The sequence below is a fragment of the Ranitomeya variabilis genome, chromosome 5 (assembly GCF_051348905.1).
Source record: "Ranitomeya variabilis isolate aRanVar5 chromosome 5, aRanVar5.hap1, whole genome shotgun sequence".
Classification (NCBI taxonomy): Eukaryota; Metazoa; Chordata; class Amphibia; order Anura; family Dendrobatidae; genus Ranitomeya; species Ranitomeya variabilis.
This window is the reverse complement of record NC_135236.1, coordinates 83,988,662-84,008,243: the sequence shown is the minus strand read 5'-3', so window position 1 is coordinate 84,008,243 and position 19,582 is coordinate 83,988,662. Positions and strand designations below refer to the sequence as shown.

Here is a 19,582-nt window from a genome sequence, read left to right as displayed (position 1 = left end):
ATAACAAGGAGTTATTCCAAGTGACCATGAGGCAGGTAAAGGACATAGCTGGAGGTCTGGGTGCTGGGTGCAAGGGTAAGGGTTTCCTACTTTGGCCAGGGTAATTAGATATAGGGTTAAGGCAGTAATCTGATTTTTGTCCTGGGTAGAGGAAAGCCTAGCTACAACTAGGAGATGAGGATGACACAGAGGCATACCTATAGAATTGGCTATACAGCTCCACTGCCACATATAAAGGGATGTGGATAAGTTCAAGTCTTCTCAAGGAACATATATGATGAACCACCATCAGGACTTATCCTTCATCTAATGGTGGATGAATTTATGGCTGCTTTTGGAAATAAACAGCCAAACCAACAGCAGACCTTTGATACTAGAACTTATGATGCCATCTTTTTACATATTATGTGTAGTCGCAATAACCCAAGAAGATGACAAATAAATGGCTACCTTTCCATCAATGGTAACTATTGAATATTCATCGACAGTTAAGAACCTTATGGATAAATACGATCAGACTCTGCATAGAGTAAAGGACGTTTCATCTCAATGATAATAAGCAGAGATCGTGAACAAGGAATCGAAACACAAAGTTCATCACAAAGGTGCAGAACTTCTCATTAAGCAATGAATACATCCCATGATAGTGAGTTATGCCCTAACTATATGATAGGAGGAAGTTTACTGATTGCTGGTGGTCCATCCATTCCAAGCAATCCCAAGAACCTGCCTCTGGAACCCCGGAATTGGGGTAGACATGCTCGACCTCCTCTACTTTTATTGCTTCCTGTGCTCGGTTTCTCTTGCAGTTCCATAGACAATTATTGTAGCAGATGCTGAGCATGCAGAGTCCTGTTCTTGGGATCACTGCTGGTGTGACCGCTGGGGCCCCCAGAGATCAGTAAGTTATCCCCTATCCCACAGATAGGGGTTATCATACCAATTTGGGAATAAACCTTTAGGGGGAATCTGTCACCAGGTTTTTTTTCCACCGAATCTGAGAGCACCATAATGTAGGGGCAGAGACCCTGATTCCACCAATGTGTCACTTACTTGACTGCTTAGTATAATTTTGATAAAATCACAGTTTTATAAAAAGTGGATTAGTCATGTGGGCGGAGTTATACAGAGCTCAGCATTCAGCGAACTGCTAGATCTGCAGCAGAGAAAACAGGGATTTTATCAAAACTGCAGCAAGCAACCCAGTAAATGATAAATCACAGGAATTAGGGTCTCTGTTCCTATATCGTGCTGCTCTCAGATGGGGTAACAAAAACCTTGTGAAAAATTCCCTTTAAGGTCTCATGTACACAACATTGGGCCCAGAGCTTATTGAACTGCATAAATAGTCCCTAAGGATAAGTTTATGAAAACGTAGCATCGAAGTACTCTAGGCCATGTTTTCACAATAATAAAGCTTGGAAAGATACATGAAATGTTCATATGGAATCCATGAGTAAAGCCTCCATCTACAGTATGGGCATGTAGCAAGCTATGGGTGCTGTGTTATGGCTCCATATAAGTCAGACCAGTAATACTTCCACGTGGACGAGGTTCTTTACATTGGACCAGAATAACCCCTATTAAAGGACACAGTGACCGTGAGCCAAAACTTGCCATGCTCAACATGGCTGAGTAAATAAGAATTTCTCATACTGTGACTTTCCTAACAATTCCGCTGCTTCTGGGTAAATGATGAAATATGGTTGTAATACCCTGTAATACCCCGATGTGTGCCCCACATAACAAAGTAACATGCTATTAATGGGAAGCTGGCCTAGATAAGAGCATTGGGCAATCTGATAAGAGTTCAGTTTGCTTGCTGTTTCATGCAGGGTTGATGGGGTCATCTGCTGATCATCACGCCTAATAACTAAATTATTCATTATTCTTTGATTGGGCGTTGTATCCAGATGCCTCTCTATTCGGATCAGGGCAAATTGATGTGTCACGGTGATACAGCAACAGAGTGGGGTCAGACGATCGCTGTATCTGGTGATACAGACACCTGTGATTGTTAGAACGGCTTCACTGTCCTATTAGCAGTTCGGTCTTTCTTTGCTCTGCTTCTGCAAGGGTTAAACAGCTTATTGGGACCCCTGGAGTTCTTTGTCTTATTGTATCAGCTGTTCTGAGTTTCTTACTCCTCCTTGCTTCTTTGCTTGCCAGTGATAGCTTACCACTTCCTTGTTTGGTGTTGAAGGAGAGTTCATATTTAGCAACAAGTGTTTGGAGTTGTTTTCATGGGGATTTCTGCCTGGATTTGCTTTTTGTGTGTTTAATTATCTTTATCCTCTTCCCATTTGATTTGTTCCACCTTCTCCTCCCTTGTTTCTCACTCGGTTGTTTTATGTGTGTATTTGTATGACTGTGGTTTTCTTTTATCCCTGTTTGTTTTCCCCTGTCTGTCAGGTTTGTGTTATTCCATACACTTAGGTCCCATATCTCCCTGGGTGGGGGAGGAAACAGATAAGCATGGATATAGGAGCATAGTGAGGTACCAGATCCCGGCATCCCCACCATCAGGGGTAATCTGGGGCACAGGGATAATCTAGGGTCTTCCTAGCTTGAGGGACAAGGAAGAAGCCCCTTGTTCCAGGAAATCTTACTGCAATATTGTGACATGATACATATATATCCATCTGGGTCTAGTGATGGTGACCATACTTTATGTGTGAAGCTCCTCATCATTGGAGATACAGTATTTGCCAACGTCACCCAAACGCAAGGTTGCCAACTTGAGTTTTTAATTTTTCTGGACAGCTTATCAAAAAATCACAAATAGACAATATTTTTTACGGACGCATTGGAAAACCATAATAAATCTTTGATTATAAGTGATACATCTACAGCCCATAATTCCGATATGAATACATTAGTTACATTCTCTGTAAACTGTAAAACTGTTTCTTCGGTTTCAAAAAAATCATTGACGCCTTAAAAAAAATTTTACGGACAGGGAAAAAATGCCTTATTTTTAAAACTGTCCTGGAATTTTGGATGGTTGGCCTAAAGGACAACGCTGAGCTCCATTATTGGCTGGGTACAATTTACCAGACACTGAGCACAGTTTTCTGGTCCAAACTTTTACCTGCTCCCTATATATGTCTTGTCCATACAGTTGACTGAAATAAACTTTTTGCATACTCATTCCCAAAATCTGTATGTACGATGACTTCCAACAACAGCTAATTGATTCCATACATTGATCGAAAACACGATCATCTCAACGTAGCCATAACCTAAGCTGTCCATGTGTGCAACTACTTGCCCACGAATATCTCACCGACCTATTAAATTGATTTTCTTCACGCTAGATTTACCAATTTTGTAGAGAAGACGATGCTCGGTTTAGCTCATGGAGCTCTAGAGGGACCCAGTTAGGTCTATAATTTGCGGATGAGGCTGTCCCGATAAAACACATACTATGGCTACAATCGGTCAGTGCCATGTGAAAGGTACTGATGCACATGAGAGATTTTCCACAAAAAACAATGATTATTGGAAAAAAAAAAAAACAAGGACTACTGGCATACATTTTTTACATAACCTGTCCAAGGATGGACAAGTCGCCTATCCGTGAATTTATACATTTGTCTGAATGGAGCCTTTCTTATTCTTATACTTAGTAGTGACCTCCAGGACTATCTGTTCATATGGACGTAGGCCACCATGAGCGTATGGACACAACACTATACAACCAATGACACTACTAACAACTTCTCAATAACCATCAAACATTCGGCTCTCCTTGTCAAATCAGTGAGTCACGTGGAACTCAGTGGATCATAGAAGTTACTTTAGTAATCCATTCTTTACCAAGTTCCTAGCACCCTCACCCATTCCATTCTTCCCCGTACACTTACATCGGGATGCACAGACTGATCCATGTTTCCATGCAGGAGATCTCACGACATGGACACGTACACCAGGATACGGACACTTGTGTGCCTGTCACACGTTTGACATCCCCAGGCGACTGTTCCTGATTTTGTCTGGTGATATATATTTTAGTATTTTGCTCCTATATGCCTTTTATGCTATTCCAGTACTTATTCTCCATGTTTTTTCCATAGTCTTCTCCGACCGGTCACTACCTGGACTCTTTCTACTATTTACTGCTTGTCTACTACTATTTGCCAAGAGTTGTGGCCAGCTTACAGTTTAACTTGATGAAAGGTTTGATGTATGATGTAACTTAGGACTGAAGAGGGAAGGGAGGAGAATGGGAAAGGGTTGTCACATGCAGACAGCGTGGACCAAGATATGTCACAAAGTGCCCAATGAGTAGAGAAGACTACTACTATGGGGAGATGCTAGAAGCCTTCTTGTAGGTCCTCCAGTAACAGCAGTAGTGAGAGTTAGTGCAGGAGTTAATCAGTAACGTTCTCAGTTAATAGGAGATGTGTCCTTCTCTCTGAGATCTGCTGAGTATACAGTCCAGCCCATATACATATATACATTTGTTACTGGTCCCACTATAGGTATGATGATAGGTATGGTTAGGTTACATACACCTACTATAGGCATTGGCCAGTGGTTATTCTAAGGATAACCTATTAAGATTCTAAAATGCGAAGGATCTGAAGGAAATCCTGATAATGATTAGATATTGAGACGTTCTTCCTATAAAAAACGTTCATTTCCTGTAGGAGGTGACGGCAATGTTATGTTTCCTGGCACTTACACTGCTCAACAATGAAAATGCAACATCAAGAAATAAAAGTCGTGGCGTTATAGAAATCACAGGATGAATAGACATGTTACTGATATAAAAATGATGAAAAAATAGAAACATTTTCAAAACATCTCGATTTAATTAGTATGGAGTATGAGCGTCACATGCAGAAATCCCCGCACTTACACACCTCGGCAGCTATCAATGAGTTATTAATGGTTGTCTGAGGAAGGTTCTGCCGTACTGAATACACTTGGGCAAATCATCAAGATCCACTGCTGGCAGCTCCCTGTGTAATTGCCGACCAATGATGTCCCAGATGTGTGCGATGGAAGACAAGTCCAGAGATGCTATAGACCATGGTAGTATGCTAAGGCCACGCAGGCTGTTCACAGTAACATAAGCAACAAGTGGCCTGATGTTTTCATATTAAAAATTGGCTCCCGGCAGAAATGGCCGCATGTACGATGGATTCTTTTCTATTATGCAATAGCATGAGGAGGTAAGATATAGAACCTATAGTAAATCCTATCATAGTCATTGTCATCATCTGTCTGTATACAGTATGAAGTAAGAGTAATCAGTTATAGGCAGCTGATTCCTTCTTTTACAGATTAACCATTTACAAGCAGTTATGTCCCCTTCTTGCATAGTAAACCTTTAGATGCAGCTGCATCCTCTTTTTGCAGACTTACCCATTAAAAGCAGTTGCATCCTACTTCTTTATCTGGGCTGCATAATATGCAAATACATCTTATTACGTGGCTGATTAATAACAATACTCAGTGTGTAGTAATTTTCAGGATCCTGGTGGTTAAGTGAGGAACACGCCTGATTTGCGTTTTACAGATTCAATAACCATTTGCATACATTGGTGAATTAAAGACACAGGCCATTACAATGTATATTGTGCACAGTGATTTAAAGGGAACCTGTCACCCCCCCCAGGCGTTTTTAACTAAAAGAGCCACCTTGTGCAGCAGTAATGCTGCATTCTGACAAGGTGGCTCTTTTAGTTCTGGGTGCTGTAACTGCCGAAATAATCCGTTTTGTAATTTGTCCTAAATACCTTTCTTCAGTCAAGGAGGCCGGCATTTCCCCCCTGCTGCAGACGCCACACAGCCGTCACTCAAATCTTCTTGGCGCCGGGCGCCGCCTTCTCACCGCTGTTTTGAAATGAGCCGGCGCCTGCGCTCTTTTCCCCTGCCTGGTGCAGGCGCAGTGAGCGCTGCCCGTCTGTCCTCGTATGCAGTCTAGCTGACTGCGCCTGTGCAGCCGCCCTGCCTGTGAATCCCAGCCCCGCAGTGTCTTCTTATTTATTCACATTGCGGGGCTGGGATTCACAGGCAGGGCGTCCGCACAGGCGCAGTCAGCTAGACTGCATATGAGGACAGACGGGCAGCGCTCACTGCGCCTGCCCAAGGCAGGAGAAAAGAGCGCAGGCGCCGGCTCATTTCAAAACAGCGATGAGGAGGCGGCGCCCGGCGCCAAGAAGACTTGAGTGACGGCTGTGTGGCGTCTGCAGCAGGGGGGAAAGGCCTGCCTCCAGGACTGAAGACAAGGTATTTAGGACAAATTACAAAACTGATTATTTCGGCAGTTACAGCACCCAGAACTAAAAGAGCCACCTTGTCAGAATGCAGCATTACTGCTGCACAAGGTGGCTCTTTTAGTTAAAAACGCCTGGGGGGGGGTGACAGGTTCCCTTTAAACCTTTCAAATAAGTCTTTTTGAAAATACCTTATGTTGACATACTTGCCCCTGAGTGGCGCTATTGCTGCTCACTCAGTACAGATCAGGTGAACACTGGCTGCAGCCACCGCTGACATCTGTTGAGGTCACATCAACTTCGGGACTCTTGGAAGTTGATCTTGCATCAACGAAGTGTGACCCAGTCTCAAGCACTCCCCCTGATTGACCGGGCTATGGGTGGTGTTTCACCGCACATCACAGCCCAGTGTCCAGAGTGCGCTGTAGAAGCTTTCCCTTTCTCCACAGCTTTAATTGGCAGAGCCCTGCAAGCGTGTGCCCGATACTGTTCTGTGACATGCGGTGAAGCACCGATCACAGCTTAGTCAACCATGGGGAGTGCGGGAGACTGGGACACACCTTGGTGATGCAATGACAACTTTCAGAGTCCGGACGTTGAGGTGACGTCACTGGATATCAGCGGCGGTTGCAGCCAGGGGTTATGTGATCGGGACTGAGTGAGCAGCGATTAGAGATGAGCGAATTTGCTTGGGTTTCCTCTTATTCGGCAAGCTATATTGTGGCACCCCAGGAGTTCGGGTACCACAGTGGTGCTGCTTTCCTCTCGGGGAGGGTAGTGCCATGCCTGGAGACAAGAGGGATCCCATTGGCAGGTGAGCTGTACACACAACACATTCCAACTCCAGGCCAGAATGGGGATCTCAAAACCCGGTTTTAGGGGAACTTCCCTGATATCCATCCTGGTCTGGAGGAGGAGTTAGTCAGTCTGAGAGACAAGAGACAGGAAAGGAGCAGAGGAGAGATTTAGGGCTCAAGGAGGCTACGATTGGGCATCCTACGAGCCAGAGCACAGAAACCGGGCACCGGGAGCCCAAGGCTGTGGGGAGCTGCAAGCCCCACGGCAGAACCGGAGGGCATAGAACTATAAGTAAACTGCCCGTATCACGCTTGAGGTACAGCAGCAGTCAGAGCCTGGAGTCACCGTGCCTGAGACCCCAAGAGAACGACTCAAGCTGCCTACCGTGCAGGTACTGTCTCTGGACAGGAGAGAAAGGAGTACCTTGCCAGCAAACTTTAGGGAGCAAGGGACCAGAAAACCAGCGCATAGTGGAAGGCTTCCAACCTGACCTGCCAAGGGGATTTCCACTTGTTTCCAGGCTGCCTGGACTCCTTCTGTACCTGTTGCCGGTACCCTGGACTGTGGCCTGCTACTGCAGTGCCCCAGAGTCCTGGTCGTTGCAGTACTGATGCTCCGCCGCTAAGGGGGGCTATGGTACGTCTGATGGCACTGAAGGAGTTCACCTGACCAGGTATCACAGACACCAATACACTTCACAGTCTGGCCTCCAGGGGGAGCTAAGGGTACTATGTATTAGGCCACTCCTCACAATCTGGTAAAACTGGGGGTTAGACAGGAAGTTAGGGAGAAGCTGACTGGGTTGGAGCCAGGCAACATCCTGTGGCAGAGGGTGTTGCAGGGGAAGATTCAGGGGGGTCCCTGTCAGGGGTGGGATCCTGACAGAGGCCTAGCGAACAGAGAGAACGTTACGGGACCGCGCCTGCACAAGATAGCGGCGGTGCCCTAAGAAAGGACAAGAAGAGAGGTTTATTGTGCTGAGTGAGAAACGAGATCAACGCAACAAGGAGAAACACCAGTAGGAGTCGTGCTGTAAGACGAGGCAACATCCTACTGAGGCGCGTAGCCGGTGGCCGGAACGCCGAGGAAGTATTGAGCTCCAGGCCTTACTTCAAACCTACGGCAGGACAGTCAGTTATAGGCGGGCTGTCTCACTCAAATCACCTAAGAAGACATAGGGGGCAACAATTGGAGAGGGGCGACACTAGGGTCCCAGAAGAGCTCCGAGCCTACCTGTCATACGGGTGCGTCCTAGCCATATGATCTGGGGGACGAAGAAGAACATCATAATCGAGTTGTGAGGGAACTTCAGAAACAGACACAACAGTTGTGGGGACTATCCCGTAAGCATAGCAGGGGAGGACCACAACACACAAGCGCTAGAAGGTAGGCACAGATTTCCACCTGCAAAGGGAACTCTGCAGGTGCCATCGGACCGGCCGGACTTGCGCAGCCCGGTTAACCGTATTCCGGACTGAGGATCCTGAAGCCTTCAGTAACGAGGTAAAGAGACTGAAACCTGGTGTCCTTGTTATTTACTGTGATCTGCACCGCACCACTACAACATCATCACCACCTTCCACCTTCATTGTACGCCCCTCAGCAGGGTCACGGACCGGGTCTAGCCACCGTGACAACCCCAGAGCAGAGACTCAGAGGCCTGGTACCGGGTACCCCTCGGCCCTGCGGCAGTGGGGGCGCTACACTACCACCAGTAAACCAGGTAAAGACTGCAACCCTGTGTCTTTCGTTACTCACTGGCAACACATCATCCCTGCCATACACCTTGGGAGCCCTGGGGACCCGCTTCACCTTTGGGAAGCGTCACCATCTAGCCACCATATCATCACCACAGAGGACCCCTTTAAGCGGCGTCGGTCCCTACTGACCGAGAACCACAGGTGGTGTCACGAAAATAGATTTTCACAATTCCCCTAAAAGACCGTTCCCCTTTATTTGAGTGCCCTGGGTACGGACCGGGTCGCAGCCACCGTGACATCCCCTTTAAGAGCGACTGGACCCGGTGCCGAGTACCCCAGGCCCTGTCGGGCAACTCAATAGCACTTGCCGAACAATCTGCAGAGGGAACCCGGCTTCCTGGATCGCTCCTGGTGATCAGCTGGTCGGCGCCATAGCTGCATGTGTCACAGTCATGACACATGCATGGAGAGCCAGTTTGTTGGGCTCTCCATGCATGTGTTTTCACTGAGGCTGATGAATATGCATCACAGAGGAAACACTGAGACTGCTGTTTATACATCACATAGGAGACACCGAGACGGGTGTTGCAGCAAAGCCAGGAAGGCTGGGGTTAAATCTTAGCTGCAGTGCTTGATTAATTAGATGCACCTGACTAGCTTTGACTAAGAACCAGGAAATGTGTACAATTTTCTGTCTGCGAAGGACATTGAGCAGAGTGGAGTGTGTTGAAGCTCGTGATGACCAGCCAAAATGTGAGCTGTTTCTGGGAGAGAGACCAACCAGAGTTTGCCTCTGAATGGAAACTGGACGGGTCAGCTAAGAAAGCTGAGCAGTCTACGTGTTCGAACTGTACAGCCAAAGGTTTCCCACCCCAGCTCTAGGGCATTATGGTGTTTGGGGGATACTGGGAGCATCATTCTGTGGGGGAATGCACTATGGTGGGCTGTTGGGCATCATGCTATGGGTGTAGAGCTGTGGGGCATCACAGAGTGGGGGTGGGAATGTTGGAGCATTATATTGTGTGGGACACTATAGGGCATCTTATTGTGGGAGCTGTTGGGGAATGTATTGTGAGTGGCTCTGTGGGCATCATACTGTATGGGGGACGTTAGGAACATCATATTGTGCGAGACACTAGGATCTTCATTCTGTGTAGGGACAATAGGGATATTGTAACTGTGGGGGAATGCACTGTGGGGGGCTCTGGGGTATCATAGGTGGGTGTAGAGCTCTAGAGGTAGAACTGGGAGAGCATCACGGTATCAGTGGTTGTAGGGACATCATATTGTGTGTAGTGGGACTGTGGAGTGCATCATACTGTCAGGAAATCTACTATGGGGTTAACTGGGGGCATTATGCTGTGAATGGTCGGCACTGTGTGGTTCATGAATGGGTATCATATTGTGTGGGAAGTCTATTGACCTTCTCTAGGAGCAATATATCTATATCAATATATCTATATGGGCTCATATAAAGGACTGGGTGAGACTGTGTAAGTGGCTAAGCATAAAATACACATTTTCAGTATATATCCGTCTTTCTTATCTTTAAAAGTTGGGACGTACTGTATACCTACACTGAACTTTAACACCTTTCAGGATGCAGCTACTTTGGACCTTTATTCTGTAGGTCAGTATAATAATAATAATTAGTGATGAGCGAATATACTCGTTACTCGAGATTTCCCGAGCACGCTCGGGTGTCCTCCGAGTATTTTTAGTGCTCGGAGACTTAGTTTTCTTCGCCGCAGCTGAATGATTTACAGCTATTAGACAGCTTGATTACATGTGGGGATTCCCTAGCAACCAGGCAACCCGCACATGTACTTATGCTGGCTAACAGATGTAAATCATTCAGCTGCAGCGATGAAAACTAAATCTCCGAGCACTAAGAAATACTCGGAGGACCCCCAAGAGTGCTCAGGAAATCTCGAGTAACGAGTATGTTCGCTCATCACTAATAATAATCTTTATTTTTATATAGCACTAACATATTCCGTAGCGCTTTACAGTTTGCACACATTATCATCAGTATGATTATGTACGTATGTAATTTCATGTTTTACTTAAAAAAAAACCAAAATGCTGATGTTAATAAATCAAGAATATAGATTTAGGCTATGGCTACAAAGTGACTATGGCTATAGCAGATGGAGAAAGCCTGAAGATTGCAGTATAGCAATGCTACATCCAAACATAATGAAAATATAGTGACAATTAAAGGGAACCAGACATTATTATTATTATTATTATTTATTATTATAGCGCCATTTATTCAATGGCGCTTTACATGTGAGGAGGGGTATACATAATAAAAACAAGTACAATAATCTTAAACAATACAAGTCATAACTGGTACAGGGGAGAGAGGACCCTGCCCGCGAGGGCTCACAATCTACAAGGGATGGGTGAAGATACAGTAGGTGAGGATAGAGCTGGTCGTGCAGCGGTTTGGACGATCGGTGGTTACTGCAGGTTGTGGGCTTGTCGGAAGAGGTGGGTCTTCAGGTTCTTTTTGAAGGTTTCCACGGTAGGCGAGAGTCTGATATGTTGTGGTAAAGAGTTCCAGAGTAGGGGTGATGCGCAAGAGAAATCTTGTATGCGATTGTGGGAAGAGGAGGTAAGAGGGGAGTAGAGAAGATCTTGTGAGGATCGGAGGTTGCGTGCAGGTAGGTACCAGGAGATGAGGTCACAGATGTATGGAGGAGACAGGTTGTGGATGGCTTTGTATGTCATGGTTAGGGTTTTGTACTGGAGTCTCTGGGCAATGGGGAGCCAGTGAAGGGATTGACAGAGGGGAGAGGCCGGGGAATAGCGGGGGACAGGTGGATTAGTCGGGCAGCAGAGTTTAGAATAGATTGGTGGGGTGCGAGAGTGTTCGAGGGGAGGCCACAGAGCAGGAGGTTGCAGTAGTCAAGGCGGGAGATGATGAGGGCATGGACTAGGGTTTTTGCAGATTCTTGGTTTAGGAATGTACTGATCTGTGAAATATTTTTGAGTTGAAGTCGGCAGGAAGTGGAAAGGGCTTGGATATGTGGGTTGAAGGAGAGATCAGTGTCAAGGATTACCCCGAGGCAGCGAGCTTGTGGGACTGGGGAGAGTGGGCAGCCGTTTACTGTAATGGATAGGTTCATTGGGGGGGTTGCGTGAGATGGGGAAAGATGATGAATTCTGTTTTGTCCATGTTAAGTTTTAGAAATCTAGCGGAGAAGAAGGATGAAATAGCGGACAGACATTGAGGGATTCTGGTTAGTAGGGTGATGATATCTGGTCCAGATATGTAGATCTGTGTGTCATCAGCATAGAGGTGATACTGAAAGCCGTGAGATTCTATGAGCTGTCCCAGGCCAAAGGTGTAAATGGAGAAGAGCAGGGGCCCTAGGACTGACTCCGACAGATAGGGGGCGAGGTGAGGAGGTGGTGTGTGAGTGGGAGATGCTGACTGTCCGGTCTGTTAGGTATGACAAGATAAAGGATAGGGCCAAGTCTGTGATGCCAAAGGATGAGGGGGTTTGTAGTAATAGGGAATCGTCCACTGTGTCAAAGGCAGAGGACAGGTCCAGGAGGTGGAGGACAGAGTAGTGTCGCTTGGCCTTGGCGGTTAATAGTCATTGGTGACCTTAGTTAGGGCAGTTTCAGTGGAGTGGTGTGACCGGAAGCCAGATTGTAAGCAGTCGAAGAGGGAGCAGGAAGAGAGATGGGAAGACAGTTCAAGATGGACGTGTTGTTCCAGTAGTTTTGAGGCATAGGGGAGAAGTGATATAGGGCGATAGCTAGATACAGAGGATGGGTCAAGAGAGGGCTTTTTGAGGATAGGTGTGATTTAGGCATGTTTAAAGCTTGAAGGGAATGCGATCTTGAGAGTAGAGTGGAGAGTCGATCTTCTGTAATGGTGGAGAAGTTGGTTTTGGAGGTGGAGGGCTGGGCAGTTGGGAGGAAGGGCTTTGAGGGTTGTCGACCAAAACTGTATCTGATGTTATCAATCTTCTGCTTGAAAAATGAGGCAAAGTCTTCAGCTGAGATGAGTGGGGAGGGAGGAGGTGCTGGGGGACGGAGGAGAGAATTGAAGCTGCTGAATAACTGTTTAGGGTTGGGAGACAGGGAGGATATGAGAGATGAGAAGTAGGTTTGTTTAGCAGTGGCGAGTGTGGCCTTGAAAGTAGTGAGGGACTGTTTGAATGCGATGAAGTGCTCGTTGGAGTGGGATCTTTTCCATCTCGGCTCAACAGCCCTGGAAGTTCGCCTCAGTTCTTTGGTCAGGCTGGTGTGCCAGGGCTGTCTGTTGATTTTGCGAGCTTTGGTATGTGTGAGAGGGGCAACAGATTCCAAAGCTACAGCTATTGTGGTGTTATATAGAAAGGCAGCGTCATCCGTGTGTAGGGAACTTATGTATGTGAGAGGGAGGAGGGATTCAGAGAGTGAGTGTAGATCAAGGTGTTTAAGATTTCTATGAGGGTGTGCAAGTTTGTGGGTTGGGGACTGTAGACAAGGAGTGGAGAGGGAAGAGAATGTGAGACATGTGCAAAAATACTCTTTACCTGCAGATATAGGTTAATCTGCTGACAACGAGTGTTAAAATGTTGCCTGGCCTGTCTTAGTGCAAGCAAGGCTACTGGGAGGAAATGAACACTCACTTTCAGTCAAAGGGGCAAGGACAGCGCAGGTACAATCACCGCTCATTATGTGAGAGGATGTTGTGATCACTCTCCCTGAGCTTTGATTGACAGCTCTTTCTGCAGCATGTGTGTGCAGAGCGGCCTGTCATACAAAGTGCAGAAGAGTGATGGCAGCATGCTTACAATATAATGAGCGATGTAATCGCTCTATCTACCACCCTGTGATTGAAAGTGATTTTACAATCATAGTTTCAGATGTACCTCTCTTTTCACGATGTTGTCAGCTTTGCTGTACTGCTACATCCTCTCACAGTGGATGCCTGTGAGAAAGTGTAACGATTCCACCACTCACTGTGTCCAGAATACAGTGACCCTTCGGCCGCCCTATAGAAGAATCAGGGTCGTTCTGAGTTGTCAGTATTGTGTGTGGCAGCTCAGCCGTCCAACCTGGGGCAGAGCGTGCTGAGCTGTTAGCATTAGGTGTAAAAGTCTAGACGCCAATCAGAGCAGGAGCGTACTGGGTTTCTTCCAGTTGTATTCTGTTCTGGGTACCTGGATATTTAGCTGGCCGTCAGTGTCTAATTATTTCAGTGGTAGCCTTAGCTCAGTTGTATGTATGTATGTGCTTTGTTTTCTAGTGCTCTGTTTCTGATCTTTTGCTGCTCTACCTTAGACTTTGCCTTTGACCATCCGTTTGCCTAGCCTTTTTTTTTCTTGATCCGTTACCTTCCTGGAAGTCTGACCTTGGATTATGACCTGACTATTACTTTGTCTTACCCCTCCCTCTGTTTATGATGAACTGACTAGGTATCTGACCCCGGACCTCCTGACTACCCTGTCTCACAGCTTGTCCATTAGTAGTAGCTCAGCATCACATTTGTGACTCAGAGTCAAATTACGAATTGCCATATAGTTTTTTCCCCACCAGTATGGATCTAATTCATACACTTTGCGATCAGGTGGTGAATTTGACCCAGATGATTCAGGATCTGGCCATTGTGCACAAGAATCTAGAATTGTCGCAATCCCAGCTACAGGGTCAGTTGTCTAGCGTGATGAGTGCTTCCTAGAACTCTCTGCTACGGGCAGTAGCTATGGTGTCTGTACTTTCTGATATGCAGTTGGTCTCTCCCGAACCAGTAGTGGCCCTTCTTGACAAATTTTCAGGGAGAGAAAACAACAGTTTTGGGTGTTCAGGGAAAACTGTAGGCTATTTTTTCCCATGTGACCCCAGTCTTCAGAGGATAAGTGACAGCGGGTGTGAATAATCATGTCTCTACTGCGATGGGGCCCTCAGACTTGGGCATTTTCTTTGTCATCACAAACCCCAGAACAGTCTTCTGTTGATGCCTTTTTTGGCATCTTAGGGTTGATCTATGACATACCTGATAGGATCCGGGTTGCGGAGGCTCATGAGCCTGACAATGGAGGGCCCAACCGCTGAGGACTATAGTACCGAGTTCCAGCAATCTTCCGCTGAAATTCTGTGGAATTATGCAGCTCTTAGGTCAGTTCTGTAGAGGCCATTCTGAAATACTTAAAGATGCTGTGGTTGCACTGGGCATTTTCTTAAGGACTGTTCGATGCTTCCTCAATCAAGCAAGTCATCGGGAAATGGCTATGTCTGAGTGATTGTCATAGGGGTCATCCAGATTTCCAGGTACCTTTTTACTCCTCAGATGAAGTACTGCTAAACGTGGAACTACTTTTCAAGAACCAGTTGTTCTCTACGTCAGCTTTCATTGACTGCGTGCGGGTCTCCAGACAACTTAATCGATTCAGGACTTTTGCTGGAATTAGGATTAGGAACAGTTAGGTTGCAAAGACCCATTAACATTTTTGCAATTGACAGGACACCGTTACTTCAGAATGTTGTCCAACTGGTTATAGTAGAGTTCACCCTGCGAGTGGGAACACTTTACTCTGAGTCCATCTGCTGTTTTGTTTTGGATAATTTACCTGCTGTTATTTGGATATCCATGGCAGCTTATTCACAATCCTATTATCGATTGGTGTTGGAAGTATATTGTTAAATGGAGCTTCAATTGTCATAAGAGATGTCTTAGTTTTGTACAAATTTGCTCTGTTACTCTGGAGGGTCTGCCTGGGTATCTGAAAGACTTCGGAGATGTGTTTTCAGAAAAAGAGGCAGAAATATTACCTAAGCATCGTCCTTACGATTGTGCTATTAATCTTATCCCTAATTTCAAATTACCTAAAGCTCACCTGTACAATTTGTCTAGGCCTGAACGTATCGCCTTAAAAAATTATGTGTACGAAAGTTTACGGAAAGGTCATATCCTTCCTTCCTCTTCGCCTGTAGCTGCTGGGCTTTTCCTTTGTTAAAAAGTAAGTTGTTGGTCTCCGTCCTAGCTTCAATTTCCGAGAATTAAACAAAATCACGGTTAAGAATACATGCCCACTTTCACTCATCCCCGACCTATATAATTAGCTTATGGGGGCTAAATGGTTTTATAAACTTCATCTTAGAGGGGCTTATAATTTGATAATTTGATACACATCCAGAAGGGTGATGGGTGGGAAAAGGCGATTTTAACGTCTGAGGGTCTATTTGAAAATCTTGTCATGCCTTTTGGGTTAACCAATGTGGAACGCCCGTCAGGGCAGTGGGGTACCCGGTACCGAGTACAGTACTTAAAGGGATGTGTCACGGCGTCGGTGACCTGGTCCGTGGCCCTTAAAGGGATGTGTCACGGCGTCGGTGACCTGGTCCGTGGCCCTTGGCGCCTATGTAAAAGGGACGGTCTTTAAAGGGATTTGTGAGATAATAAGAGTTTGTGACGCCACCTGTGGTATTCTGTCAGGGATGACCGACGCTGCTTTAAGGGGTCCACTGGGGTGATGTTATGGCAGCTGGGATGGTGTAGCTTCCCACAAGTGAAGCTGGGTCCCCAGGGCTCCCGGTGTAGTAGATGAAGATGGTGAGTGGCGCGATAAAGAACGGAGGACACTGGTTTGCAGTCTCTTTACCTGGTTTACTGTGGAGTCCAGGGCACCAGATCACAGGTACAGGCAGGGTCCGGCCGGCTTAGAAGTGAGTTCAGAGTCCCCTTAATCAGGTGGAGTTAAAAGCCTTCCTCACAGCACGGTGGTATTGTAGTTCCTTACTGCCTAAGGCTTCTGGCAAGGTCCTCTCAGTTCTCTCTGTCCCCCTTTTGGTGGGACTCAAACCCGTATGACAGGTGACTCAAGCCTTTTTACAGGGTCTCTATCACGACCCGGGCTCTATGTGTCATTGTGTCTTCTGGGTGTTAGGGCGGCAAGTTACATGTAGGCTAGCTGTCCTACCAGTTTCTGCTGTGCCTCATAGAGTATGACACAACCTTTGTCTTCCACTTACTGGTATCTGCGCCCCATCAGGGAGGTAGCCCAGTCGCAGCTATTCTCCCTTGTTGTCAATCTCCTGTACTTCGCTCTCCGGCACGTTCGCTACAAGCTGTTCTTCCTTCTGTATCTCATTATCTAGGAGCTGCAACACTTCAGGCTGCACGGCCCCTCACCCGTCCTTCTGCCTCAGACAGCTCCAGTCTGCTGTCTGGCACTAACTGTCAACTCTTCCCAACTGCCTAGCCACTGCCTAGCAACTAACTCCTCCTCCCGACCAGAGAGAGCAGCTTCCCTGAAGTTGGGTGTAGAGCTCCCCCTTCTGGCCTGGAGTCAGAATGGTGTTGTATGTGCTGATTACCTGTTAAAAGGAATCCTTCATCACTTCCAAGCGTGACATCACTCTCCCCGTGAGGAAAGCAATGCCACTGTGACAACCAGGACCCTGGGGCGTCACACATGCACCAGCAGTTTTTCAAAACATTATACATTTTATGAATTACATATTTTCTGTAATATACTTCGGAGGTCAATGTAAGAGCTGTATTATCTCAAGGTCTCCAAAAAAAAAAAACGCTCAACAACTTGCAACCATGTGCATATTTTTCTACGAAATTTTCATGAGCTGAAAGAAATTATGATGTTGGTAATTGCGAGCTTCTTGCTGTAAAATTAGCTTTTGAAGAATTGAGACATTTTTTGGAGGAGGCAGTTCATCAAGTCACTAGGGTGACGGATCATAAGAATTTAACTTAGATTGAATCAGCTAAACGGTTAACCCCAAGACAGACGAGATGGTCCTCATTTTTTTCAAGATTCAATTTTTCTATCACGTTCAGCCAGGGTCCAAGAATGTGAGGGCTGACGCTTTATCATACAGCCTTGATTCAGTTTCTCCTCCAGAATCTTCATCCTTCATTTGTCCTCAGGGCATAGTGGTTTCCATGTTATCCTCAGAGATGGAAGCAGAGATACTTAGAGTCCAGTCATTGGCCCATTACGTTACTCCAGGGTCCAAGTTATTTGTACTGGTGTACCTAACATTGTTTCTTTTACAAGAGTTTCATGATTCTGTCTTGAGTCACCCAGGGGTCACAGCTATGCAAGTAGCCATTGTTAGGCTTTTTTGTTGGCCATCAATATATAATGATATTAGAGATGTTGTTTCCGCCTGTGAAGATTGCACACCCACTAAAATCTGTCATAACCGGCCAGACGGGGAACTGGCTCCTTTGCCAATTCCAGAAAAACTGTGAACTCATTTGTCCATGGATTTAATCATGGATTTGCCTTTATCTGGTGGAAAACAGTTATTTGGGTGGTTGTTGAAATATTCAGCAAATAGACTCATTTTGTTTCTTTATCGGGGTTACCGAATGCTGAAACACTTTCTACGTTGTTTATCAGTTATGTGGTGAGATTGCTTAGAATTACTCTTAACTGCAAGGGGGGTGCAATTTGTCACCAAATAAGGATTGGCTTGTCATTTTCCTCTGCCTACCACCCTGAAACCAATGGTAAGACAGAAAGGACAAATCAATCTTTGGAGAAAATGTTAAGGTGTTTCATTGCGGCTCAGCAGGAGGACTGGTCCACATTTTTTCCTCTTGCGGAGTTCGCCAGTAACAGTCAGGTCAATCAGTCTACTGGAATCTCACCTTTTTTCGTAATTATGGTTTTCATCCTCATTTTCGTGAATTTTTGTAAGATGAGCTCTGGGTGTCCTGTAGTGGAACTTGCCATACAGAAACTTGGGGATGTTTGGAGAGAAGTTCAAATGAACATTGGGGAGGCTCATCTTTGCCAAAAACAGAAAGCAGAAAGGAAATGTTCGATGGGTCCTGCTTTCATAGTAGGTGATAAGGTTTGGTTGTCATCTAAAAATATTATGCTGAAACTAGTGTTTGCGAAGTTGAAACCTAAATGTATTCACCCTCATGAGATTCTGGAGGTAGTCAATCTGGTGGCCTTTAGATTAAAATTTCCACCATCTCTTCACATTCCAAATGTTTTCCTTAGGTCCCTGTTAAAAGAGCTGTCCTTTCGGTGTTGTCTCCTTCGTCCAAACCTATTCCTGATTATCTTGATTGAGGTTTGGTGTATGCGTTGCAGAGGAACGTGGATACTCGAAGAGTTCGACATTTTCTCCAATATCTTGTTCGTTGGAGGGAATACGGACCCAATGAGAGATCCTAGGTTCTGGCTCATTCTGTGAAGGCCAATCAGTTTCCTGGGAAACCTGGGGGTCCGTTGGCCCCATCTAGAAGTGCCGAGATCTGAATCTGAGCATGCGCTGCCCCCGGCGGCCATTTTCCCAGAGGCCACCGCATCGCAGGAATGGATCTGCGCGGGCCTCCGGTCATCCGCCGCCCTCGTCCCTGGGAGCACCACCATCGCCCCACAGGCCACCGCAGCCCCACAGAGCACCTGTCTCAAAATGCTGGCGGAGCCCCACCACAACACAGAGCAGCACCACAGAGCAGCACCACCGCACCAGCCTGGGATGGAATTTCCCGGAGGCCACCGCACCAGCCTGGACCACCGAACAATCCCTGTATCCACTCCTCCACCTGTGCTGAAACCACTCCCTGGTAAGCTGAAATCGGACTGTAAGACTGACCCCCATTCGACACTTTTTTCCCTTATTTTCCTTCTGAAAATTTGGGGTGCGTCTTATGGTCCGGTGCGTCTTATAGTCCGACAAATACGGTAATTTGTGACAAAGCTTTAGTGTAGTAACTTCAACTCCGCCACTCCATATTACTCCAAGGCTTTTATTAGTAGTTCACATCCCAATGTTATATAACAGTCTGATGTGTACATACCACCAGGCTTCATGCATATGGAGTTTTTCAATTAGTTTTTGGAGCAGAAACTGTCTTTCTTGAAACGTCTT

General features: G+C 46.2%; 1 protein-coding gene across 2 annotated transcripts in view; it reads right to left on the bottom strand.

Annotated features, from left to right (window-relative positions):
• GCK (glucokinase) overlaps positions 1–19,582 on the bottom strand; it is a 78,787-nt gene that overhangs the window by 40,313 nt on the left and 18,892 nt on the right. Inside the window, exon 1 of one of the 2 annotated variants that reach the window (XM_077262781.1) lies at positions 3,867–4,178. The exons of the other annotated variant lie outside the window; for it this stretch is intronic. Within the exon in view, the coding sequence (XP_077118896.1) occupies positions 3,867–3,890 (24 nt within the window). The 5' untranslated portion in view covers positions 3,891–4,178. Of the gene's footprint in view, positions 1–3,866; positions 4,179–19,582 lie in introns of those variants that run through there. 2 annotated transcript variants of the gene reach the window in all.